This window comes from Nipponia nippon, unplaced genomic scaffold (assembly GCF_047370975.1).
Source record: "Nipponia nippon isolate SJK-2023a ecotype South Korea unplaced genomic scaffold, ASM4737097v1 scaffold_33, whole genome shotgun sequence".
NCBI classification, from domain to species: Eukaryota; Metazoa; Chordata; class Aves; order Pelecaniformes; family Threskiornithidae; genus Nipponia; species Nipponia nippon.
In genome coordinates this window covers 2296410-2323934 of record NW_028262351.1, presented here as the reverse complement: position 1 = coordinate 2323934, position 27525 = coordinate 2296410, and the positions used below count along the sequence as shown (strand labels likewise).

At 40.8% G+C, this 27525-nt stretch overlaps 1 protein-coding gene across 10 annotated transcripts in view; it reads right to left on the bottom strand.

The window, feature by feature from the left end:
• Window positions 1-27525, bottom strand: part of LOC148054180 (CDC42 small effector protein 2-like) — a 92290-nt gene that overhangs the window by 15813 nt on the left and 48952 nt on the right. For 8 of the 10 annotated variants that reach the window (XM_087770789.1, XM_087770793.1, XM_087770792.1 and 5 more), the window contains 2 exons: window positions 21384-21601; window positions 5189-5290 (listed from right to left, as the gene is read on the bottom strand). In XM_087770789.1, coding sequence (XP_087626915.1) covers window positions 5189-5290; window positions 21384-21449 — 168 coding nt within the window. In that variant the 5' untranslated portion in view covers window positions 21450-21601. Of the gene's footprint in view, window positions 1-5188; window positions 5291-5685; window positions 6145-21383; window positions 21602-27525 lie in introns of those variants that run through there. The other 2 variants (XM_087770797.1, XM_087770796.1) reach the window with 2 other exon arrangements.

The window sequence follows — 27525 nt, the reverse complement described above, 5'->3', positions numbered from 1 at the left end:
ATCTGGAGATAGTTGGGTATTATGCGAGGCAAAGGCGAGGGCAAGTAGGGGAAAAAGTCTGAGGTGGGAGAGTAAAGCTTCAGGCAACCAACACAAGCCTCCCATGAGGCTGCTTAGCTGTGAGAATAAGAAAGGTTCTCACGGGAAGGGCAGCAAACATCTAAAAAGCAAAAAGCCATGCATTTTTAAAATTTTATTAAAAACACCATTCGCTCATTTCATTATTTCAATTTACACATAGTTTTAAATATTAATGTAATAGATTGCATTAAATAGATAATTAGCTTTAATTTAATTTTATCAAGCTGAAACTGTGCTTGTCTATTTAACTTGCTTACAGATGTTTTAGTACAAATTACTTCCAATCCATAATGTTGCTTCAGGGAAAACCTGGTACTTTGTTTGCTATGTCAGATTTCCCAGCTTTGCCCTTCCCCAATGACTACTGAGTTACGAAAGTTTTTTTCTGATTGCAGTAAGCTGTAAAAAATCAAACTAGTTTCTAGGAAGCTACAAATGACCTACATTAAAACTGACTTTTTTTCTTTACAGGTCTGTTCTTTATTTTAATACCCCTGACAGAACTCTTGTGTTCCCCTTTGCTAAAATCTGCCATGGAGAAACAATTTTTTTCCTTTAAAGGGGATTATTAAGGTCAAGAAGTATTTTTCATCATTATCTATATGCCACCCTTTTCTTAGATCGTGTATTACTAACCTTAAAAATATATTGACATTTCACAGAAAATATGAAGTAGTACAAAATAAATCTATTCTCATAAGGTCACTTTCAATGTCTATCTTAGTGTATTGGGTATATGTGGCAAGGTTTTGGTAGCCGGGGGGCTGTGAGAAGAGGCCACCCCACCCCCAGGGTGGGGGGCTCCCTTGTGCCAGATACAGCCAGTTCCAGCAGGCTCCACAACAGCCCCACTGCATGCCAAAACTGAGCCCATGAGCAAAGTAGGCGATGGTTCTGTGAAAACATATTTAAGAAAGGGCAAAACCGCTGGAGAGAGAGGAGGAGGGAACAAAAAGAGTGAGAAACAACAGAGGGAACACCAAGGTCAGAGAAGGAGGAGGTGCTCCAGGCACTGGAGCAGATATACTCCCTGCAGCTTGTGGAGGACCCACACCGAACAGATGGATATTCCTGAAGGACTGCAGCCTGTGGAGAACTCATTCCAGAACAGAGCTTTAAACTAGACTCAGTGGGGGAAGGGGATGGAGTTTTGAGCAACAGAGAAGAGCCAGGGGCTGCTGATGCATTAGGAACCAACAGGGGAACACCTGAGAAATACCGCAAAGGAATTGGGGCTTGATCCTCCAAAAAGGTGACATGGTCAACAGCCCAGCTGAAGTGCCTCTATCCCAATGCACGCAGCACGGGTAACAAACAGGAGGAGTTGGAAGCCACTGTGCAGCTGGAAAGCTATGGCCTAATTGCTATCACTGAAACTTGGTGGGATGACTCACACGACTGGAGTATTGCAATCGATGGCTATAAACTGTTCAGAAGGGACAGGCAAGGAAGAAGGGGCGGGGGGGTTTGCCCGCTATGTAAAAGAATGGATTGACTGCACAGAGCTGTCTTTGAAAGACAGCGATGAACAGGCTGAGAGCTTATAGGTGAAAATTAGGGGCCAAGCCAACAAAGGAAACCTCGTGGTTGGTGTCTACTATAAGCCACCTAATCAAGGGGAGGATGTTGACGAAGTGTTCTTACTTCAACTACCGGAAGCATCAAGCTCGCAAGCTCTGATCCTGCTGGGTTCAGCCACGCTAACATATGCTGGAAAAGCAGCACAGCAAGCTGTACGCAGTCAAGGAGACTCTTGGAGTGTGTTGAGGATAACTTTTTAATCCAGATGACAGACAGCGCAACTAGAGAAGCATTACTGGACCTGTTGCTCACCAACACAGATGAACTACTTGGAGAGGTCAAGACTGGTGTCAGTCTGGGCTGCAGTGATCATGCCCTGGTGGAATTCACAATCTTGAGGGATATGGGCCAGGTGAAGACTAAAGTCAAGACCCTGAATTTTAGGAGAGCAAACTTTCAGGTGTTTAAAGAACTAGTGGATGGGACCCCCCTGGGAAACTGCCCTCGGGGATAAAGGAGCAGAAGGGAGCTGGCAGCTCTTTAAGGACATTTTTCTTAGAGCACAAGAGCTCTCAATTCCCATGCATAAGAGATCAGGCAAGGAAGGCAGGAGACCAGTATGGCTGAGTAAGGACCTTCTGGTCGAGCTGAAGTGCAAGAAGGAAATGCATAGGCAGTGGAAGCAGGTACACACAACCTGGGAAGAATATAGGGATGCTGCCTGGATGTGTAGGGATGGGACCAGGAAAGCTAAGGCACAGTTGGAGCTGAATTTGGCAAGGAATGTGAAGAATCATAAGAAGGGCTTCTACAGGTGCGTTGGTCAGAAAAGGCAAACTAAAGAAAACATACACCACCCCCACACACCCCCCCCACGCCCCCCCGATAAATAAGACAGGAGATCTAGTGACAGCTGACATGGAGAAGGCTGAGGTACTCAATGATTTTTTTGCCTCCCTTTTCACTGGCAATCACTGTTCCCACATCTATCAAGTCCCTGAACCTCAAGGCAGGGACTGGGGGAACAAAGTCCCTCCCATCATAGGAAACAATCCGGTTCAAGACCACCTGAGGAACCTGAACATACACAAGTCCATGGGACCTGATGAGATGCATCCCAGAGTCCTGAGGGAACTGGCAGATGTAGTTGCTATGCCACTGTCCATCATATTTGAAAAGTCATGGCAGTCAAGCAAAGTCCCCGGTGACTGGAGAAAAGGGAATATCACACCCATTTTTAAAAAGGCGGACCCTGGGAATGACCGACCAGTCAGCCTCACCTCTGTGCCCGGTATAATCATGGAGCAGATCCTCCTGGAAGCTATGTCGAAGCATACGGAAGACAGGGAGGTGATTTGAGAAAGCCAACATGGCTTCACCAAGGGCAAATCATGCCTGACTACTCTAGTGGCCTTCTACAATGGAGTGACTGCATCAGTGGACAAGGGAAAAGCAACTGAGGCCCTCTACCTGGACTTCTGTAAAGCCTTTGACACAGTCCCCCACAACATTCTTGCCTCTAAATTGGAGAGAGATGGATTTGGTGGATGGACTATTAGATGGATAAAGAATTGGCTGGATGGCTGCATCCAAAGAGTTACAGTCAATGGCTCACTGTCCAAATGGAAACCAGTAACAAGTGGTGTCCCTCAAGGGTCCGTACTGGGACCAATACTGTTTAATATCTTCATTAATGACATAGTGTCCTCAGCAAGTTTGCGGATGATGCCAAGCTGAGTGGTGCAGCTGATACTCTAGAGGGAAGGGATACCATCCAGAAGTATCTTGACGGGCTGGAGAAGTGGGCCCGTGCGATCCTCGTGAAGTTCCACAAGGCCAAGGGCAAGGTCCTGCGCCTGGGTCGGGGCAGTCCCCGATATCAGTACAGACTGGGTGATGAATGGATTGAGAGCAGCCCTGCGGAGAAGGACTTGGGGGTACCGGTGGATGAAAAGCTGACATGAGCCGACAATGTGCTCTCACAGCCCAGAAAGCCAATCGAATCCTGGGCCGCGTAAACAGAAGCCTGGCCAGCAGGTCGAGGGAGGTGATTCTCCCCCTCTACTCCGCTCTTGTGAGAGCCCACCTGGAGTACTGCGTCCAGCTCTGGGGTCCCCAGTACAAGACAGACGTGGACCTGTTAGAGCGGGTCCAGAGGAGGGCCACAAAAATGATCAGAGGGCTGGAGCACCTCTCCTATGAGGAAAGGCTGAGAGAGTTGGGGTTGTTCAGCCTGGAGAAGAGAAGGCTCCAGGGACACCTTATTGCAGCCTTTCAATACTTAAAGGGGGCTTATAAGAAAGATGGGGACAAACTTTTTAGTAGCGCCTGTTGCGATAGGACAAGGGGCAATGGTTTTAAACTAAAAGAGGGTAGATTCAGACTAGATGTAAAGAAGAAGTTCTTCACTATGAGGGTGGTGAAACACTGGAACGGGTTGCCCAGAGAAGCTGTGGATGCCCCATCACTGGAAGTGTTCGAGGTCAGGTTGGACAGGGCTTTAAGCAACCTGATCTAGTGACAGATGTTCCTGCCCATGGCAGTGGGGTTGATCTAGATGATCTTTAAAAGGTCCCTTCCAACCCAAACCATTCTATGATTCTGTGAAAAGGAAGGAACAGCAGAGAGAAACCTCTATGTACTGACTGTAAACCCTCCCCTCACACAGAGCTCATCAGGGCAGGACAAGGAGGAGTGAAGTTGAGCCTGAGAAAGCGGGGAGAAAACTTGTTGTATTAATGTTTGTCTTTTTGTTTCTCACTATCTGAATCTATTTTAATTGGCAATAAATTAAATTAATTTTCCTCAAGTTGAGTCTGTTTTTCCCATGAAAGTAATTGGTAAGTGATGTCCTGTCTTTATGTCGACCCACGAGCTTTCTCATCCTATTTTCTCCCCCTGTCCCACTGAGGAGGAGGAGTGAGTGAGTGGCTAGGTGGGAGTTTGGCTGTTGGCAAAGGCTAATCCACCACTCTTAGCTTCTGTTTTTCACTTTCAAAGATATACTTATATACTTATAGTTCCTATCATCTACAGGAAGCCACAAAACCCCACTTGTGACATCAGTGTTGCTTGCTCTGGAAATAATTCACATTGCAAATAGTGAGAACCTCAATAAGTACACACAATAGGAATATTTGTGTGAACCATAAACTAAGGAAAGTTACAGAGTTTTACATAAGCAGCATTTAAAAAAAATAATTAAGAAATCTAATCAGAATTATAAGTTACTTTAAAAATATTTTTTCTGAAATACTCTAGTATATTTTAAAATATACCTCTATTTTAGTTCATACATGTTATCGGAATAAATTTAAGAAGTACTTTACATATACCTTGTACAATTTATAAAAAATGTACTTTGTATTGTCAATAAATGTAGGAATTTTTAATATGATATTCCATAATCTTGAACACAAGTGGTTAAGACTTGGAATTAAGACACTAGCATATTGTTTTTCAGCTTTCTTACAGAAACTCTTATAACTCAGTTGAGAACCACTCCTTCAACTAATTGCTTCAGCCACAATAGTCATGTTCCCATATTGTATCAAAGATGAAATATTCTTCATCCACTCATGCTTACCGAGTTCATTCCACTGAATAGGTCTCCTGATCCTACATGAGCCGTGTGAACAAAGTTTGTTGGCTCCCCAATCATGCTTCGGTCAATCCGCCGTCGTCTTTTCTGAAAGGCAGGTAAAGAAAACATCTGATTGAGATTCATTTAAAAAAACAATGTTTGACATACATGTAGAAGTTAACTGTCCACAGATTATTTCATACACCATAGGATATTTTCATAGGAGTCAAAAGGCAGAGTCCAATGTACTTTGTTTTTATTTGGAAGATCTATAGCAGATTGTTAGACCACCACTGATATCACTCCTAACATTTAAACCAACCAAACATTCATAAATAACCTTACTACATTTCACTGTATCAATATCTGTAACATTCCACATGGTGACTTATGTCTATATATGTATTTAGATATGATAGGTCAAATTTGAGGTTTAATCATTCAAAACAAGAATTAAGGGTCAAAGAGCATTAGTAGAGTGTAATAAACAGCTAACTTACAGAGTTTTTGTGTTGCTTTGCCATAGGAACTTATGCCCATTTTTCTAGTAACATACTTCACCGTGATGTGCAGAATAATGCCTTGAATTTGATCGGGTTTAGTCACAGCCATATCCTTAGTGGAGCCTGTATACTCAGATAACTTTCACTCTGCATGGTTGTAGTGAGAGCTGCAGAGATGTAGTGTGATATTAAGACAGGATATCAGATTAGATCCTAAGGATACTCTGATTACTGTGCCATGAGACATAATGTAAGAATAGCTTAACTTCTGTCTCCCTTTTGTCAGTCATGGCTTCAGTTTTTATGCATGTAATAGCAGGCAAATGAGAAATTAGAGGCAGTAAGGACTTCCTCTAGTAAAAGCCGCTTTGGCTCTCTGCCTCTGGCTGAGCATTGCATCTAGAGGAATAAAATGGAAAATACTATCCTCATCTTTCAGGCCAGAGGCAGTAAACTTGAGTAGAGTGAACCATGCAGCCTGCAACCACTACAACCACTACAAGCCAGTATCCTGTATTTAAAAGATGAGAACAGTCATGGAGCACAATATGAATATTTAAATTTACAGTATGTTAAACAAAATACAGTCTAATAGCTACGAAACTACTTAAGATCAATTAAAAGCTTGTCATTGTCTTAAAGTCTGCTCAGTGTCCATTTCTAGTCAGCAATAAGATCTTAAGAACACCCAGACTCAGACAGGAAGGTACATGCTTCATGAGTGGACTCACTGCTATTGAACACAGCCACAAATGAATCTTTATGAATCAGAGCCTGCAGCTATGAGAATACATTATGGGGCTTAGCCAGCAAGTAAACAACACTTTTAATCCTTTCCTGTACCTTTTCGCTATTGCTAAAAGCAGGTTTCAATTCTTTATTGCATCACTATTTAACAGCCAAAGGTAGGGGGAAGCAAAACCACTCACACAGGAATAGCAAAACAAAATGACCTGTTCTATTCCTAAACTATTAGTGAATTCTCTATCCCCAACTAATTTGACAGGATCAACCAAATGAAATAACCATAGCTATAAAAACATTGTCATGTAGTTTCCAAGGGCTTTCAAAGAGAAAGCATTCATGGAAATTAATTTAGATGTCTCAAATATAGAAAACTGATATATTTCATAGAGACATAAATAGTTACAAAAGAATCTCTAGCCATGTCCCAATGCATTAATATTTCAATCTAGAAGTCAAATTCACATATATACAGCTAACTATTTCTTAAGTTATGCATGATATAAGATAGCAAAACATATGTGACTAACTTGAGTGGAGACATCTCACACCCAGTTTACGTTTACACTGGATGAAAACTCCTAATCTAAAATGTTCAGTATTAGGAGCATCTCCACCAGGTGTAATGATTATTTTAAATACATAGTTACTATATTTACACAATATAATATTGTGAAATGCTGGGACAGTTTGTCTGTGTTGTAGTCCTCGTTCTAAAGTGGGAAGAATCTCTGGAAAGTCACATGCTACTGGAACACACAACTCCCTCAATTAAAACACTTAAAATTGTTTCAGTTTTGTAGAAGTTTAGTTTATATTGCCTTTTTTTGTAGAATAACAGAAAGCCAAAGGCATTCATGTGTACAAATAATACATCCATGATCTGTTGGTTTTAATGGAGTTTTGAAATGCTGGGGTTTTGATATGCAGAGAACTGAACTCTTTCTTTGAGCAACTCAACTTATTTTCTTCTTTACTTGTTGCTAAGAATGCTGGTATAGCAGTAACAGCATTAAAATGCTGGATCTTGTGAATGACTGTAAATGATTCTTCACTCATCAGCTAGTGAACCAGTAACCACTAGTTAAAGTGAATCACCGTTGAACCCTGATTCTTATCTTAAGCAAGTTTTTTATCAGAGGCCATCCATGCCAGTTACATCTTGGCATGTGCCCACTGATGTGATCACTTTGAAGCAATGTAACAATATTTAAATTCTCTGCTAAACAAAGACCCCAAAACAGTTCACTCTAAAAGCAAATAAAACTGATGCTTTTTTGCTGCAGAAGCACTCAGTTTGCATTTACATTAGTGTTTTAGCTTGGATCAGGAGTGTGTTTTTGAAGGGACTTTGCCAGTCCCTGTCTACCATGCTTCAGTTTGAATTTCAGGGTAATCTTAGAGTGCATAAACTGGATTTCTTTTGGATGAAGCTGAACTGGAAGACACTCTCCTAGTTGATACACTCCAATTGCTAATGGACATTGAGGTCAGAGGACTAGGCAAGCCAGTCTGAATTAAACCCTGAAACACGTCTAATGTTCACATTGGTTCCTCAGCACCAACTGTTTTGCTCTACAAAACTGCTCCTGTTAAGAAGTGCTACTTCTTAGTGAAGACATAGACTCATTCAGAGAACTGAAAAGACGGACTAGTGTGGGTGAATGGATATGGAGATCATTGTAAGAAGTCACCTGTTTTAGGAGGATATAACATAGGAGACAGGAGTGAGGGAACATGCTTAGAAAGGCTACAAAACTTTTACAGATGAGACTACAAATATTATTATTCTGAAGTTCTATTTTCTGAGACCCTGTACCTGAAAGAATACATGCAGTACTGTTGTTCTGTAAACAATAGGAATTGACACATAGATTGGTTCTTCAATAAATTTAGTATATTTAAACTGAAAGGAGCACAGAAGCAGCACATTCATCTTTTGCTTTAGAAGAAATTAATAGCACAATTATGCTAATTTCCCTCAGTGTATCATTTGTGCCTATTCTGTGCTTGTTTCTAATGCAAGTCATGTGCCCAAGCTGATAAGCCCAGCTGAAATAAATTCCAGTTAGCCTTCATCCATGCCCCAAACTCCATTTGGTAATTTACCATAAATTAACCTTAAAATATAAATACCATTAATCATTCTAATAATGAGATCTGACTATAAAGGTGATCTATAAAACAGCTTTGCATTTGTATGATGCTAGTGGAAAGGACTTCAATATACAAGCAACTGAGTATTTACAACATCTGAAGGCTTGTTTTAAAGTAAGGGAGACGTTTCTGACAGAACACATGTATGTCCTAACTCTGACAACCTAACTTCAATGAGATCCTATTATTTCCTGTATCTGTGTTTCTTGGGGATGCTTTCTTGGGAGGGGGAAAACTGAAACATACCACCCCCCAAAACACATGCATGCACCCCAACCCCCACATTATGATTAACTTGTTAAATGTCTGTTATCTTTCTTGTTTGTTTGGATCAAGTTTCTGAAACATTTCATATCAAAGGCAAAAAAAATTTTCAAAATGGAATTGTGTTATTTGAGATTTTTTTCTTTCCTTGTCCCACAGTGTCCAACCCCCCTTTACTAAGTGGATGGTAGCGGTGGTGGCAGGGAGCACAAGGGAGATGAGATGAGAGAAACAAACATGTAAAGGGATCCTGGAAGTGGAATATGAAATATCATTTAATGATTTTCCTCAGTTTGTTCCCTTGACAAAAATCTACAGAATTCGGATTCCAAAGAACACACCAGGTAATCTTTACCCCACAAAAAGAATAAATCATCTTTAAACATAAGTACAGGAGATACAGGTTTGTCTATTAAACGTCTAAGGGAAGTGGAAGCATTCTGAGGACCTATCTCAGAAGCTTTGCTTTATACATATACAGTAGATGCACTGAAACTGTATCACATTTCCATTACCATAGTAATGAAGTAAAGAACTGATGTCTCTTCTTAAGCTGTGAATGATGCTTTGTACTCACACAGGGTAGCATCTCTTTTGAAGTACAAATCAGAATTCCGAAAGCGACCAACGCTTGCATGATTTAGAAATTATTTTAACCTTGTAAGTTTCTTGAAGCTTTTGCTAAGGCTTAAAAAAATATTCTAATTATACCATGTATTCAACCTACCATTTAGCATTGGCCACAAGCATTTTATTAAAACACCTATTTAATAGTTTAAAAAGCTACTTACGCTAGAAACTCAAAACTGAAATGTTTCTTTAAACAAAGAATTGCCACTGATGGTCCCACCATGTAAAATTTCCTTTTTATTTTTTATTCCCTTTTATTTTTGGTTTTCAGAGAAATTATCTTTTCTGATCACCTCCAAATCTTGTCCAGAGTTTGGGCTGCGCTTCTCTAGCTCAAACCATTCCATAGTGATGGCAACAGTTCTAAATTAGTCAACTTCTATGCACACACATATATATATATAAAAGAAAATTTAATTTTCTCCTTTGTAGTTATGCATCTCTCTCTGCCCTTCATGACAAGTCCTCTCCAAAAAAAAACCCAAATAAAAAAAACCCCAGAAACCATGCAGATTAACATCAAGGAGTGTAGGGTCTCAAATATATCATAAAAAGTTCAAATTATGTCACTTAGATCCAAGCAGGTTGATAATTATTTTTCTGGAAACTGTTAAAAGTAGAAGTCCTAAATGAAGTCAAACACAGAACAGCATACAAAGATATCCCGAAGTCACTGCAAGTAGTAGCCTGTACACCCAGGGGATCAAGGGCAAAGAAGTGTCTCCTGTTTAGCAGAGAGAAAAGCATGTTCTGCTTAATCTACACCAGATTTTTACAAGACATCAGCTAGGTACATACCCTAAATCCAGGTCTGGGTGAAATATAACTGATGCACACCACTATCAAAGCCTATGGTGATTTTAACTGCTGAAGCCATCTCAGCTCTACAAAAGCCTCTATCAGCTCTCAAAAGAAAGTAGTATTGCAGGTGCAGATTAGGAAGGTGCTTTCTAAACATAAAGTGATACATAGTATAAACTAAAGCAATTCAAGGAGAAGTTATTGCTGTACTGCAAATGTACAATTTCTGAAAACAATGCTTCGTCATTGAAATTCCATCACATGACACTTTTTTGCTGTCACTTATCATTCCATCATGTCTACTTTATACACAAGAAAGGTTGTCAACTCTTCTTCCCACACAGCAATGCTCTTTACCCAGCTATATGTTGTCCTGGCATTTTATATCTTAAGATTCAACAAGGCTAAGTGCCAGGTCCTGCACTTGGGTCACAACAACCCCATGCAACGCTACAGGCTTGGGGAAGAGTGGCTGGAGAGCTGCCCAGCGGAAAAGGACCTGGAGGTGTTGGTTGACAGCTGGCTGAATATGAGCCAGTAGTGTGCTCAGGTGGCCAAGAGGGCCAATGGCATCCTGGCTTGTATCAGGAATAGTGTGGCCAGCAGGACTAGGGAGGTGATCATCCCCCGTACTCGACACTGGTGAGGCTGTACCTCAAATACTGTGTTCAGTTTTGGGCCCCTCACTACAAGAAAGACATTGAGGTGCTGGAGCACGTCCAAAGAAGGGCAACAAAGCTGGTGAAGGGTCTGGAGAACAAGTCTTATGAGGAGCGGCTGAGGGAACCGGGGTTGTTTAGCCTGGAGAAAAGGAGGATGAGGGGAGACCTTATTGCTCTCTACAACTACCTGAAAGGAGGTTGTAGTGAGGTGGGGGTCGGTCTCTTCTCCCAAGTAACAAGTGACAGGACAAGAGAAAACGGCCTCAAGTTGCGCCAAGGGAGGTTTAGATTGGATGTTAGGAAATATTTCTTCATCGAAAGGGTTGTCAAGCATTGGAACAGGCTGCCCAGGGAAGTGGTTGAGTTCCCATCCCTGGAGGTATTTAAGACATGCAGATGTGGCGCTTAGGGACATGGTTTAGAGGTGGATTTGGCAGTGTTAGGTTAACAGTTGGACTCTATGATCTTAAGGGTTTTTTCCAATCTAAATGATTCTATGATTCTAAGATTGCAATAATTTCAAGTAAACTAAGAAACTAAGCAACAGAACACCCACTGCCCCCAACATGAGTCTGTTAAAGAGAAAGAATGGAGCGTATCAATGCTAACAACAAATTAACATCAAAGAGGCTAGACTTAAACATTTATATGTGTTTGGAAAAAGTGTAGGGCATAGTAAACTAAATTAGAAAGGAAATAGCATGCTGATCTGATATAGTCTAATCCAGAACACCAGGTCTAGAGCCAGATCCAAATCAATATGAAGTGATCCATAAATAATGTGATGCATCTTTATTTTTTGACACAGTTCTTTCTTTGTCTTTCATTCTGTCTAATTATCTGTAGAACTCTGTCATCATTTCTGCTCACTCTGCAAGAATATCTCTATTAGTCTTTATAACAGAAAAGCCAAAATAACAGATTGTTAAGATATTTCAATACAAAATTTGTAAGCTTGCCACAGACACACACATGCAGAAAAGCTAAAAAGTTACATTTATTGAGGAATAATCCCCATGCTTTACAATCTTCCTTTCTGAATAAAATAATGAGAAACATTTAACAAACAACATTGATACATAATCAGGAAAAAAAATAAAAAATCATGCTTTGGCACCTTAACTGATGCACAGTAAAAACATCAATTTCCTGAGATTCATTTTCCAGTCTTCTATCAGTCTTTCCCTTAATTTTAAGACTATTTTACAAAAGCCATTAAATCAACCCTTAAAAGGAATGCAGATTATGGAAACTAAGGTATCTATACTATTACATTGTAGAATTGGGTATCCCAGCAGCATATGAGGCTAAATTGGCTCACATTTATCTGGCAGGATTGCTTTAATTGAGTCAGCAAAGCTTCCTAGTGACTTGCAGGATCAGAAGCCTAGCTAAGACAAAAAATAGTTTTTTCCTTTTATGAAATGATTACTCTCATAAAACAGGCTTATCATCACTTTCCACAAGAAGGTAACTAAAGAATATATAATTCCTCTTTCAAGACTGGTTCAATTTACTTGCTAACTCCCCAGTGGGAAAATTGTCCTGGTGAAAAGAGAAGTGCATGATCCAGCTGGATGCTCTAAAGGGCTCCTTTGCAGAATGACTTTCTGCAGTCAGAGAATGACTGCTTACATTTATTATCTCCAAAACATTTGCTGTTTGCCACTACAGAATAAATTCATTAGATACATACTGATGAAGTAACTGGTCAGGATGCCTTTGGAGCAGCAAGGAGAACCCAGAGATAATAATGAGTTCATACTGGTGAAAAATAACATAGCAAGGAAATACCAATGGGAGGATTGCCAGAAAGGTCAGCAGTCACGAATGTAAGCGCTGACAAACAGCCTCAGGTACTCCATTTCACAGCATGGAGAAACATTCATAGGCATGGAATCACAAATTTGCTTCAGTGGCCATACCACTCCTGTGAGGACTTCTGCAAAGCTCCCAAATTTGTCATCTTTGGAAAACTCTTCATCCAGTTCATTTAGGTAGGTCACTGGAACAAGCACATCCCACAATACATTATGATCTAGTCAGTCTTTGCTTGCTCTCATAAAGTCAAAGCAAAAAGGAGTTATTATCAATACAAAGGAAGAAGGAACAGTCTCTCATATTCTACTCATACTATGAAAAAGTCACACATTTAAAAGGTGATCCTACCAGTGCATGTGGAAATGATGGCATTACACACAAAATAAAAAAGACAATACAACAAGCATAGAATAGACTAGACTAGACTAGTTCAGTTGGAAGGGACCTACAATGATCATCTAGTCCAACTGCCGGACCACTTCAGGACTGACCAAAAGCTAAAGCATGTTATTAAGGGCATTGTCCAAATGCCTCTTAAACACTGACGGGCATGGGGCATCAACCACCTCTCGAGGAAGCCTGTTCCAGTGTTTGACCACCCTCTCGGTAAAGAAATGCTTCCTAATGGCAAGTCTGAACCTCCCCTGGTGCAGCCTTGAACCATTCCCACATGTCCTGTCACTGGATACCAGGGAGAAGAGATCAGCACCTCCCTCTCCACTTCCCCTCCTCAGGAAGCTGTAGGGAGCAATGAGGTCATCCCTCAGGTCTCCTTTTCTCCAAACTAGACAAACCCAAAGTCCTTAGCCACTCCTCATAGGACATGCCTTCCAGCCCTTTCACCAGCTTTGTTGCCCTCCTCTGGATGCATTCAAGTACCTTCTCATCCTTCTTAAATTGAGAGCGCCAGAACTGCACACAAGACTCAAGATGAGGCCGCACCAGTGCTAAATACAGCAGGATCATCACCTCTTTTGACCGGATGGTTATGCTGTGTTTGATGCACCCCAGAATGCGGTTTGCCCTCTTGGCTGCCAGGGCACATTGCTGACTCATATTGAGCCTGCTGTCAACCAGCACCCCCAGACCCCTTTCTGCAGGGCTGCTCTCCAGCCACTCCTCTCCCACTCTGTACTTGTGCCTGGCATTACTCTGTCCCAGGTGCAGGATCCGGCATTTATTCTTGTTAAATTTCATGCCATTGATGATTGCCCAATGCTCCAATCTATCCAGATCCCTCTGCAAGGCCTCTTGTCCCTCGAGAGAGTCAACAGCACCTCCCAGTTTGGTATCATCAGCAAACTTGCTAAGGGTGCATTCAACTCCTGCATCCAGATCATTGACAAATATATTGAACAGAACTGGCCCTAGAATTGAACCCTGAGGAACACCACTGGTGACTGGTTGCCAGCCAGATGTAGCCCCATTCACTACAACCCTTTGAGCTCTGCCCTTCAGCCAGTTCTTCACCCAGCGCACTGTGAACCCGCTCATCCCACAGCTGGACAACTTGTCCAGAAGGATGCTGTGAGGGACAGCCTTACTAAAATCCAGAAAGACTACATTCACCGCCTTCCCTTTATCCACTAGGTGGGTGACCTTATCGTAGAAGGAGATCAGATTAATTAAACAGGACTTTCCCTTTGTGAATCCATGTTGACTGTGCCTGAGGATTGCATTAATTATTAAATTAAATGTCTTTCAGTAGTATTCAGTATAATCTTCTCCATTATTTTTCCTGGAACTGAGCTTAGACTAACAGGTCTGTAGTTCCCTGGGTCTTCCCTCACACCCTTCTTTTAAATTGGAATAACATTGGCTAGCTTCCAGTCAGCAGGGACCTCCCCAGACTCCCAAGACCTTTGGTAGATGATTGAGAAGGGTCCTGCCATAACATCCACTAGCTCCTTCAGTACTCTGGGATGAATCCCATCAGGTCCCATGGACTTGTGAACATTCAGCTGATACAGCTGGTCCCTTACAATATCAGTGTCCACAAATGGAAAGTCACTGTTCCCACACTCGTGGTCCTCCAACTCAGGGGACCGGGCAGCCCAAGGTCTATCAGTAATATTAAAGACTGAGGCAAAGAAAGCATTGAATGCCTCCGCTTTTACTTCATCCCTACTAGTCAGGTGACCATCTTCAACAAGTATCAGTCCAATGTTTTCTTTAGACCTCCTCTTGCTATTAACATACTTAAAAAAAGCCCTTCTTGTTATCTGACACAACACTGGCTAGTTTCAACTCTAGTTGAGCTTTGGCCTTTCATGTCTTCTCCCTGCATATATGAACCACAGCTCTGTAATCTTCCTGCGAAGCCTGACCTTGCTTCCAGACATCATACAATTTCTTTTTCCTCTTGAGCTCCACAGGGAGTTCCCTCTTCAGCCAAGCTGGTCTTCTGCCCCACTTGCTTGACTTTCAACACAGTGGAGTTGCCTGCTCCTATGCTTCGAAAAGATGCTTCTTAAAGACTGACCAGCACTCGTGGACTCCTAAGCCCTCAAAAGCAGATTCCCAGAGTTCTCTGCTAAATAGCTCTCTGAATAGCTTAAAGTCTGCTCTCCTGAAGTCCAGGGTAGCAACTCTGCTGTCCTTTTTTCTCATTACACTGAAAATTTTAAACTCAACCATTTCATGATCACTGTGGCCAAGACAGCCACCTACCATCACATCTCCCACGAGTCCTTCTCTATTCACAAATAGCAAGTCTAGGAGGGCATCTTTCCTAGTTGGGTCACTGAGTACTATCTCACTGTCCATTTGACAATTTTCTGAGAAATAGAAGTGTTTTAAGACTTGGGCTATTTCACAGCACCAGACAAGCAGGTAAATTGGTGAGATCTGGAGCACGTTCTCTGCCAAATAAGTGGGAAGGCTGGTGGGAGGAGCCACCAGGCACCCAGCTTGCTGCAGGCAGACCAGCCTGCCCTGCAGGGCAAGCCCTGGATAAGGAATTCTGCTCTGTCTCCCTCCCCACACTCAGCTTCTTGGCCCCTGGGTAAGGCCTCACTGATGTCATGCATATCTGCAATTAGCTTCAAGAACTACTCAGTTTAGTACAGATAAGTGACAGCTTTTTTAAAAGTTGGAGGAGATAACAGATGGATACTTAGATTACTAATATTTCTTTTTTACTCCCCAGTAAAAAACTGATTCACCTACTGCACATTTTACTCATTTATTCTGATTGCAAAATTGCTTCAGCCATTTGGCTTCCATGTACCCATGCATTTGCTGCTGTTAATTCTCTTCCCTAAAACCACTGCTTTTTATTTGCTCTTTATATTTTGCAGTAGAAACACCCTTCCTTTTCTCTTCCTTATACATACCAAATTTATGTCACATAATAAAAATTATGTTCATTAGAGGCAGAACTACTACATGAAATTTGCAGAGTCATGTCAGCTATTCAATGTGACCTACTTAATTAATTAATTAATTAATCAATCAGAACTGTATTTTTTTCCTTCTAAAAACCATAAGCTTAGGGGGAAAAAAGTACATCAAAAGACACTAAGAGTCACATGAAAGGAAACTAACTTTCAAGCTCCAATCTCAGTTCACCCAGTGCATCTAACAGCAAAGATGGTACAGTCTGCCGCTGACATTTCTCACCGTGTTGCAGTTCTCAATGCTACATCTGCTGCACTGAGAATTACTTTAACATACAACAACTCTGCAGCATAAAAAATAAGCCATTCTAAAGAGAAGAGCACACACAGTTGTAAATCTGCTCTATGTTTCTATGTGGGGCAATAAAGAAGATTTGAATAGCATGACATTTTTGTTCAATTTACCTTCACAGTTATTGGTTTAATTGTTAATCTCGCTGGTGGTAGAATTTTTTTCTTGTACACTAAAACTTAACTCATAGCAAAGCTATCTGCTTCTCAGTTTGAAGCAGTCTAAGAAACAATACCTTCTATCTCACTACCAGGTGTTCAGAAACAGATGTTGCCAATGCATTATCAACCACAGGCCTTGCGCTATCTAGAGTCTATCTAGGGTCTTATTTCATTAAACACAAAAATTGACAAGTTCTCTGGCTCTTCTTATCAGGCTTCTTTCACAGGACTGACTGGAGAGTTCAGTTTTTAATTAGATAGTAGCTTCAGAAGACTGAAGAAATGCCTACATCTGAAAGTTTCTGAAACTGTTAGCTCAAAGCCAGATAGCATTTGCTACTTATTTCCTATTAGTTTTCAGTTACAGCTATGTTCCTACACTATGATTTTTGCCTTTGAAAGACTCCCATCTGTGAATTATATTAAGAACAAACTACATTATTAAAGAAATCAGAAAACCCGTTCTGAAAAAAAAACAAACAGAAATGTTCTGGATATGAAACTGGATTAGCCCTTCATCACATACACTGTGTCTACACAAGGAGGTTGGTGCACTGTCATCCGAGACATGATTTCACTGCATAATAGCGACTCTGCACTTAATCCGCCTCCCATGCGGACACTTTCTGAAGCGCTGAGGGTGTCCATGTGCAAGGGAGCTAACTTTCACAAGTAGTATAGGGTACCCAATCCAGAGATGATTTGAGCACGCTACAGAGAATTAGTGTGGACTAGTTATTGGATCTTCCATATATAGGCATGACCCAGATTCACCTAACCTCAGAGCACAATCCTTCACCAGATGTCACCACCTGACTCTCATGTGCTTTGTACCTCATCCCTCTGCATTGGCATCTTTGTGTAAAGGGTGTTTATATACTGTGGCACCAAGAGTTGGAACTATCCTTGTTTTTAAGACACACCCTAAAATGCTGTGTATTGCTCTAATTCATAAAGGAATCAAAGCTGCATCATGTCAAAGCTAAAATAACTATATCTAGGTTCCTGTAATAAAAAATCGTGGATTTAAAGGAATTTCCCCCCCCTTTTTATTCTAGGAATTTCATGCATGAAATAATCAATGGGTACTGTGCTTTTACACATTTACTTATTTACCAATAACCAACATATACTACCTCAAGAAAAACTCAAAAAGGCAACTCAGACATTTTTGTATGTCAGTACTGTTTCAATTTCACAGAAAGATTTTATTGTCTTTAGAGGGAAAAGATAGGTGTCTATGCTTACTATAGATATGAATTTCTTACTTAGTTGATGCCAGCTAAACCACACACACACCTATTAAGTCAATATTTTTAATCACTGAAAGCAGCTAAGACACCAATGCAGTGTTTTCACCAATGAATGAAAATTAAAGTTAAATAACAAGGAATAAATGAGATCAACTAATCTAGCTTATTTACTGAACATGCATCAAATACAAAAGGTTTTTCTTTGTATGGTCACACTTTCAGAAGATAGATGGAAGTATAAAATAGACCTTTAATTAGAAGAATGCTTATTATGTCCAAAAATACAAATCAAATTGTTAACATAACTGGGCAATTACACTTCTGAAGATACATTTGCAAATGAGCACTTTTGTACTCTGACACACAGCCTCCAGAGCCCCTTCCTTCTGTAACACAGATTTAATCAATTTAACCTAAATTAAATGAATATATAATTTACAGGAAAAGCTATAAGGCAAAAAAAACATAGAAGCTAATTATCAGAAAACACTTCCTAATTTTTTTCTAAATTATAGAACAGTCTCAAAAGGCAAGTAGGGAAGTTCCAGCACCTGAGTCATTTACAACTAAATTGGACAGAGCATTAGTTTAAAAATAATAATAATATTTTTAAAAAAAAACACAGAAAAACACACACACACCAAAAAAAAATCACACCACAGATGAACAGTCACACCTTGGCAAAAAAATTAACAAATGAATGAGCAGTTCTTTTCCATCCCTGTTTTTCATGTAGCCTGATGAAGTTTGCAGATGACACCAAATTGAGTGGGGAAGTAGACACTCTGGAAGGGAGAGCCACCCTGCAGGAAGATCTGGATAGGCTGGAAGAGGGGGCTAACAAGAACCTTATGAAGTTTAACAGGGGCAAGTGTAGGGTCTTGCACCTGGGAAAACATAATCCAGGAGTGCAGCACAGGCTGGGATCTACCCCGGCTGGGGAGCAGCTCTGTGGAAAGGGACCTGGGGGTCCTGGTGGACAAGAAGCTTAATATGAGTGAACAGTGTGCTGCTGCGGCCAAGAAGGCCAATAGGATGCTGGGTTGCATCAAAAAGGGCATCACCAGCAGAGATAAAGAAGTCATTATCCCACTCGGCGCTTGTCAGGCCACACCTGGAATACTGTGTACAGTTCTGGTCCCCGCTATACAAAAAAGATGTGGACAGGCTGGAGGGGGTCCAGAGAAGGGCCACCAAGATGATCAAGGGTCTGTGAAGCCTGTCATATGAGGATAGGCTGAGAGAGCTGGGTTTGTTCAGCCTTGAGAAAAGGAGGCTTAGAGTTGATCTCATCACCATGTATCAGTACTTAAAGGGGAGCTACAAAGAAGATGGAGACTCCCTTTTTACAAAGAGTCACATGGCGAGGCCAAGGGGTAACGGGTACAAGTTACTCCCAGGGAGATTCCGATTGGACACGAGAGGAAAATTTTTCACAATGAGAACAGTAAATCATTGGAATAATCTCCCCAGGGAAGTGGTTGACTCCGCTACGCTGAACACGTTTAAGACTCAGCTGGACATGGTGCTGGGCCATCTCGTCTAGATTGTGCTAGAAAGGTTGGACCAGATGATCCTTGAGGTCCCTTCCAACCTGGTATTCTATGATTCTATGATTCTATGATAAATCAAATAGTCTTTACTGTACATTAAAAAAATATATTATGAAAAAATAAAACCGATTCAATAACAATTTAAAGACATGGACAAAATATTTATTGGAGAAACAGTATCAAACAGGCAAAAGAATCACAACTCTGCTTTCTGATCTTAATGTATTCCTAGCACTAATATGGGCATAACTCTTTGTCTCGGGCCATGGTGACTCACTGATATTATTTGTGAAGTCAGCTATGTGAATGTAATAAACTATGGTGTGAACATAATGCACAAATACTACTTCTCCACTAGAAATGTGAAATTCTAGTATCCACATGGGGAGTTAGTGTGGGATACCTACTGAGTTTTATGTACTTTCACTAGTTTCATTTCCCCATGTCAGCATTGCCTTCTGTATTATTTTTAAAAGCTCTGCAGCATACTCAGCAGCTCTTCAATAAAAAAACATTGTGCAACCTTTTATTGCACCTACTAGAAGTTTTAAAGAGTTTTATTTATGTAAAATATTAATATACCACATGTAGTGATTATACATGTCAATGTTTACTTGTCAGATATACTCTAAGCAGATTTGCCTTCTTTACTAAAAGCAGTCAACAACACAGGACTAAAGATGCCAGATAGCACTGCATTTTTTACTGAATCAAAATTAATTCATAATAGGTTTGCATAAATCACTAGGAATTGCATATTTTATTTTGAATGGATTTTCCTATGGCATAACAAGATTTTTAAAAGCCTAATCACTTTTCTCTAAAGACATAGAATCATAGAATATTAGAATCATAGAATATTAGAATCATAGAATATTAGAATATTAGAATATTATAGAATCAGTAAGGTTGGAAAGGACCTCTGAGATCATGGAGTCCAACCTGTTAACCTAACTGCCTGGTCCACCTCTAAACCATGTTCCTAAGCACCACATCCACGTGTTTCTTGAATACTTCCAGGGACTGTGATTGTACCACTTCCCTTGACAGTCTGTTCCAATGCCTAACCACTCTCTCCATGAAGAAATTTTTCCTAATATCCAATCTAAATCTCCCCTGGCACAACCTGAGCCCATTTCCTCTCATCCTATCACTTGTTACTTGGGAGAAGTGACTGACCCCCACCTCACTACAACCTCCTTTCAGGTAGTTGTAGAGAGCAATAAGGTCTCCCCTCAGCCTCCTCTTCTCCAGGCTAAACAACCCCAGCTCCCTCAGCCGCTCCTCATAAGACTTGTGCTCCAGACCCTTCACCAGCTTTGTTGCCCTTCTTTGGACACACTCCAGCATCTCAACGTCCTTCTTGTAGTGAGGGGCCCAAAAATGAACACAGTACTCGAGGTGCGGCCTCACCAGTGCCGAGTACAGGGGCACTATCACCACCTCCCTGGTCCTGCTGGCCACGCTATTCCTGATACAAGTGAGGATGCCATTGGCCCTCTTGGCCACCTGAGCACACTGCTGGCTCATGTTCAGCCAGCTGTCAACCAACTCCTCCAGGTCCTTTTCCGCCGGGCAGCTCTCCAGCCACTCTTCCCTAAGCCTGTAGCGTTGCATGGGGTTGTTGTGACCCAAGTGCGGGACCCGGCACTTAGCCTTGTTAAACCTCATACAGGTTTACTCCCTGTATACTTTGAGCTCTGCCCTTCAGCCAGTTCTTCACCCAGCGCACCGTGTACCTGCTCATTTCACAGCTGGACAACTTGTCCAGAAGGATGCTGTGAGGGATGCATGACAAGAGAAGCATGCAAGACAATTTAGCAACAGATGGTCCAGTAGATATTTTAGGGCTGCTTAGACAGTGAGCCCACATGTAACACGAACTTATTTGTTCAATTTTACACTTCTAAATACAGTCTGGGTGAAAAGTAGTCAGGAACAGTAGCAATAGCTCCTTACTCCTTCATTAGCTGCACTAAGAAGATACACAAGTTTTGTTAAGGACAAAATCTCAGATATTTTCATTATTCAGAATTCACCACTAGTCTCGAAGTAGGATCAAAAACATATCACACATTCATTTTCAGAGACACTTTTGGCTGCTCATAATGTTCAGAAAATCTTTCCGTCTTCTTTTCCATCTCTTTGACAAGGCTATAACCTGTTTTGTAGTTCTTCTGCAAAATATAACAAGCAGTCATTACATAAGGCACAACACTGAGAAGCATTCAACATTTTTATCACTGCTTGTTCTTCAAAAGGTGTGCACCTCTCTGCAATTACTGCTTCATGATCAGTTCTTCACAGAGCATTCTTTACAGTATTAACTGAAATCTGATAATGGCATGTGATGGGTTGACCCTGACCAGCATCTAAGCACCCACCAGCCACTCACTCACTCACCCCACCAGTGGGATGGGGGAGACAATGGGAAGAGCAAAAGACAGAAAAAAAACCTCAAGGATCAAGATAAAGACAGTTTAATAAGTGAAGGGAAAACAAAAAAGAGGAAAAAACCCAAGTGATACAAAGGCAGTCACTCATGACTTCCTACAAGCAGACCGATGCCCAGCTGGTATCTGAGCAATGGCAACCTTGTAAAGACTACCTCCCCAGTACAGAATACCCCCTCATCATGCTGAGCATGTTACATGGCATGGAATATCTCTTTGGTCAATTTGGGTCAGCTGTCCTGGCTGTGTCCCTTCCCAGTCTCTTGCCCACCCCCAGCCTAGTCACTGCAGGGGCAGAGTGAGAAACAGAGAAGGCCTTGATGCTGTGCAAGCATTGTTCAGCAATAGCTAAAACATTGGTGTGTTATCAACGCTGTTTTGTTCACAAACACAAAGCACAGCACCATATGGGCAGCTATGGGGAAAGTTAACTTCATCCAAGACAGACCCAGTACATGGCACTAACCAAATATAGGGGATATTATGAGAATTCAGAAGAATGAAGCATGGAAATCTGCTGGCTTAAGTAGTTCAGAATTTCTGTAGTTTTCAGTTACTTCAAGGGAGAGGGGAAGAATGAAGCAATAAAAACATTGTGCTATATTTGTGTAGGATGCTATGTGATAAACTAAAGAAAAGTACAAAAACGCAGCAAGTACACTGATTTTCTGGGGAAGTATCTTAAGTAGTCATGACAGAGTATCATGACAACTCTCTATGTGAATATAGTTATTTCATTATCCTTAGAGCAAACGCACTAATCTAACATGTCTGGGAAGATGCATCCTCAGACTAGATTTGCTTTCCCTATTTCTTTGGAGGGCCTGAATTTCCCCCATTAGTTCAAAGTTAAATTTTCAACTCAGACATAAAAAGAAAGCAAAGTGCAAAGGAAATAAGTACTCAGTCATGATTCCATACCATGTTATAGGAGCAGTCATTAAGCTATTACTGACCAATATTTTCCCCACACAGCATGCAAGTAATGAGGCTGTGGAATACAAATAAGTTCTTCCCCACTCCAGCAACAGAAATGGATTCAATTTCAACAGCAATAGTCTGTCTTCAACAAAACTTCAACATCACTGAAAATGAAACCTCAACTATCAGTTCAGTCCAGCTAATGAGCTAAATTCATTTCCTATTCCACAAATTTCATGTCTTTCCATGGTTTAGTAACAAGTTTTAACAAATTATGAACTCAACAGATATAACTAATCTATAATTAACTGATTACTGTGATGGCAGAATTTCTATTGTGTAAATGTCTCCTATTTGCATACTTTTTTTGGACACCATTCTCTCAATCCAATACCGGTAATTCTGAAGTTGGATCCATTGAAGAAATGCAGGTTTCCTAGTATGTCAGATCTACTGGTCTTGCCAGAATAAACCTATATTCAAGAGCTTCTTAAGAAAGATGAAATAGGAAAAGATGGTTCTTTAGTAGTCAGCAAAAGAAATGAAGCTTGGCATTGGAACACGAAGCACCACAGAGATCGCAAACTCCTCCAGGTTCTTGCATTACTGGTAACTTCAAGGCAACTGCTTCCCAGTTTTGTAGTTAGCTTCTATCAAAAAGACAACACAGCTAACATCAGCTATTGGCTACAGATTTACAATCATCACAAGCAGTTAAAAAAAAATCAGAGAATGAAGAAGAGAAAAAGCAATAAACAGAACAAAAACATTTTCTAAAGCATCGCAGACTGGGAATTTGCAAACTGGGTGCATAATAACATGTAGATTATTTATAGTAAATATTTTTCCTTGTACTTTTCAGAAAATGGAACCATATAAAACCTAAAAAGATAGGCAGACAACTCCATTTTCCCCATCAACTAGAGCTATGGACACAGAACTCAATCATAATCACTGACAGGAAAACATCTATTGTTCCTAAATTTAAAAAAGAAAACTAAGCTAAAATAAAAAACACACACCCCCCTCCGTGTTTTATAGCCTGAATGTCAGATACTTTTTTACCAACAGATGGGTCTCCAGTGGACTCTTGCAGCTATGACAATAAAACAAGTTGGTTTTGAACAGATGATTCATCAACATGACAACCACCAAATTCTGATCTTATCAGATGATTTTAAGAGATCCCTGTGCTACCGTGTCATCAGACTATACCGCCCAGAAGCATGCTTCCACAATCAAGGCACAGAATATGCATCTGTCTCTTCCCAGATTTCCTGCATGGTCTCTGTGCCTCACCTCCATCTATAAAGACTTCTGTTTCATTGAAATTCCCCAAAGTTCTGGGTATAAAGTGCCCAAAGATTCATGGACAAAGGCTATAGAATAGCCTTCTACAGCTGCTGTCCAAGTCATTTAGGTCTATGTGTTTCCTGATAGCTTCAAAATTTTACACTAAGGACAGTTGCATACCATATAAAAATAATTTAGGACAAGAAGAAATGAATCAACATGAAATGTCTTACTTTAATGGGGAGAATCTGAATTGTCTAATGTGGAATTAGTAAAAGACAGGCTATTGCTTTATAGTTGCCCTATAGAGATGTGGTGGTGCATTCCTCTCCCCTTTTTTTCTTCTTGTGCACCTGACAGAGCATGGGAAGTGAAGCTGCTTTACTATCTCAGTAACTCCCGTCAAAACTTGGCCTTTGTGTAACGAGTTTGGCAGTTAAGCGTCCCTTGACCGTATCAAAAACTCTTACATGGCTGAGGTGGGAGCAGCACTGTCTGTACCAGGGAGGCAGCCCTGACAACCTTGGAACATATTTTTCGTCTGTACTAGTCACCACCTGGCAGCCTTGGGGCCTATCTTATCTAAGCTGTAACTCAGGAGGATCTGTACCAGCATCACTGGAATTTTTGAGAACTTTAGGAATCTTCAACACGGGCTGTGAAAGGAGAAGGGAAATTTACTGATGCCTAAAGTCAATCATCTCATGACCCTGTAAACAGCGGTACCAAGTTGAGACCCTTTGAGCTCTCCTGGACCACAGCAGGCTGCACCAGAATCTCCCTCTGAGTGGGACGCCTCTCAGAGCTGTGAACTCTTAAGTTTGCATGAGCTGATCTCTGGCTCTCCTTGCTCCTCGAGGTTCGACTTTTGCCCGTTGAGACGGTCATTTACAGTGAGTATTTCACTAAACCTGGCAGGGATTTTTTATTGGTGCCTTTAACTGCGCATATTTCAATAGGTACCTTTAACTACGCATATAATGAGTATTTAGGCCTATTGTGTGTGTATGTGAATCAATTCAAATATTATAGTAAACCTCATTTAATCACTTTGTAGATGCTAGATTAATTAATGATTAGTTATTGCTAAATTCTTGTGATTCTCTCCTTGCTGCAAACAAACCTTAAACTGCTGCTAAACATATATAATCCTTAGACATAAACCGTTGACCAAGTCTGAGACTAGAATTGGATCCAGCCGCACCTAGGCTCCTCTCTGAGAAGGACTTTAGAAAGCAAGGGGGTCCATTCTGAACCTCATGACTCAACGGGAGGGCTCCCCTTTTCCTCCTTGTATTTTCTTCGGGCTTGATTTTCTCTTTCTTTCTCTTTATATATATATATTCCATTCACTTAATAAGTGATAGAGTGAACCTTGCCATCGAACTCTGTTAAATCACACTTTTATAGATTTCTATTAAAATCACTATTTGCAAATATCTTTGACAGTGATTTTTAAGCGTCCTAACCACTCATCTGTGACAAGAGAGCTTCCTAGAGCCTCTTTCACTTCAAATGTTTGGAAATAATGCATTAGAAAAAAAACTGAAAATGAGAAGGCTGTGGTGCTCCTTTTCACATCTTTCTTACTATCTCTCTGGTGTTCACTCCATATCCCTCTCTTCACTGCCTTGCTGAATATACACCACCACCCACCTCTGTCCAAAAAAGTTTTATCCTTCCAGATAACTGATATCTGCAGCCCACAGCATACTTCTAAGGAGCACTCCCTGTCTTTGATCCTTTTCCTTTTCTATTCCAGTAACTTTTATCTCTGTCCTGGTCCCCTAAAGGTATCTGTAAACTTTGTCATTTGATAACCATCCAGGAATTTCCTCCAAATGGTAGTGATTATTCTTACTGGATTTACAAGTTACCTCTGTAAAGGATCCCAAAGACTGGATAACTAGAAGATGATATAAAATGATACTAAGGAATCCTACCACTTCAAGCTTCTGGCAATTCCCTCACCTTCCTTTGTCCTAAATCATTTGCAGCAGCTACATTAAAATCCTTCCTGAAAAGGATGTTGATACAGCTTTTCAGAAGCTTTAAAAAAACCCTTATTTTTTATAAAAGCAATGTATACTTGGTTTATACTCCAGCTGCTTTTAAGTAGAAATAGAAACATTACAGCTTCAGAAGTGACCCTAGGTCTCTAACTGTAACATCATTCTAGACAATTTTAAACATCTATTTAAGTTTTAAAGTGTTAATTGTAACATATTGTACTAAAAATTCAAATAAATTTTAAGTACATTTTATAAATCTAGTGTGTAAAGCTGATGTGCAAGCATATAAATTTCCCCACTAAGAACATGACAGAGGGGTTTTGTTTTCCAGTTGCAAAACTAAAAAAGTAAAAAAGTTGAAAGACATACATTATCATCAAGACTCTCAATATTCCCTCTTTGGAATCATTAAGGAAAAAAGTTTTGAAAAACCCACTCCCAGGTATCTACATTTCTGCCTTTCCCAGTTCTGTTTTGCTGCAGGCTTCATTTTCAGACCACTCTTCTTTGAGCTATCTGAGATTGCATAATTACAGGACACTGTTGTTTAAGAAATTGAAATAAGTAAATTTGCATAAACACAATCTAAAACAGATATGGTTGTTTGTTTGCCTGGGGAACAGTAACAGTATAAACCATACCACATTTAGTGCCTCCTGCAGCATTTCTTCCCTTAAACATTGCAAATATAAACGTCTGCTGAGTTTGGTCACAAAAAAAAAATTGTTAGTAATATTCACCCCTGTACTGCCTGCAGAGGAACGTAGCTAAGAGTCTAAGTAGATTTCTATTCCTTCTTGAGAGCAGCCCTGCAGAGAAGGACTTGGGGGTACTGGTGGATGAAAAGCTGGACATGAGCCAGCAATGTGCGCTCGCAGCCCAGAAAGCCAACCGTATCCTGGGCTGCATCAAAAGAAACATGGCCAGCAGGTCGAGGGAAGGTTATTCTGCCCCTCTACTCTGCTCTCGTGAGACCCCACCTGGAGTACTGCGTCCAGCTCTGGGGTCCTCAGCACAGGAAAGACATGGACCTGTTGGAGCAGGTCCAGAGGAGGGCCACAAAAATGATCAGAGGGCTGGAGCACCTCTCCTATGAGGAAAGGCTGAGAGAGTTGGGGTTGTTCAGCCTGGAGAAGAGAAGGCTCCAGGGACACCTTATTGCAGCCTTTCAATACTTAAAGGGGGCTTATAAGAAAGATGGGGACAAACTTTTTAGTAGCGCCTGTTGCAATAGGACAAGGGGCAATGGTTTTAAACTAAAAGAGGGTAGATTCAGACTAGATGTAAGGAAGAAATTTTTTACAATGAGGGTGGTGAAACACTGGAACAGGTTGCCCAGAGAGGCAGTAGATGCCCTGGACACATTCAAGGCCAGGTTGGACAGGGCCTTGAGCAACCTGATCTAGTTGAAGATGTCCCTGC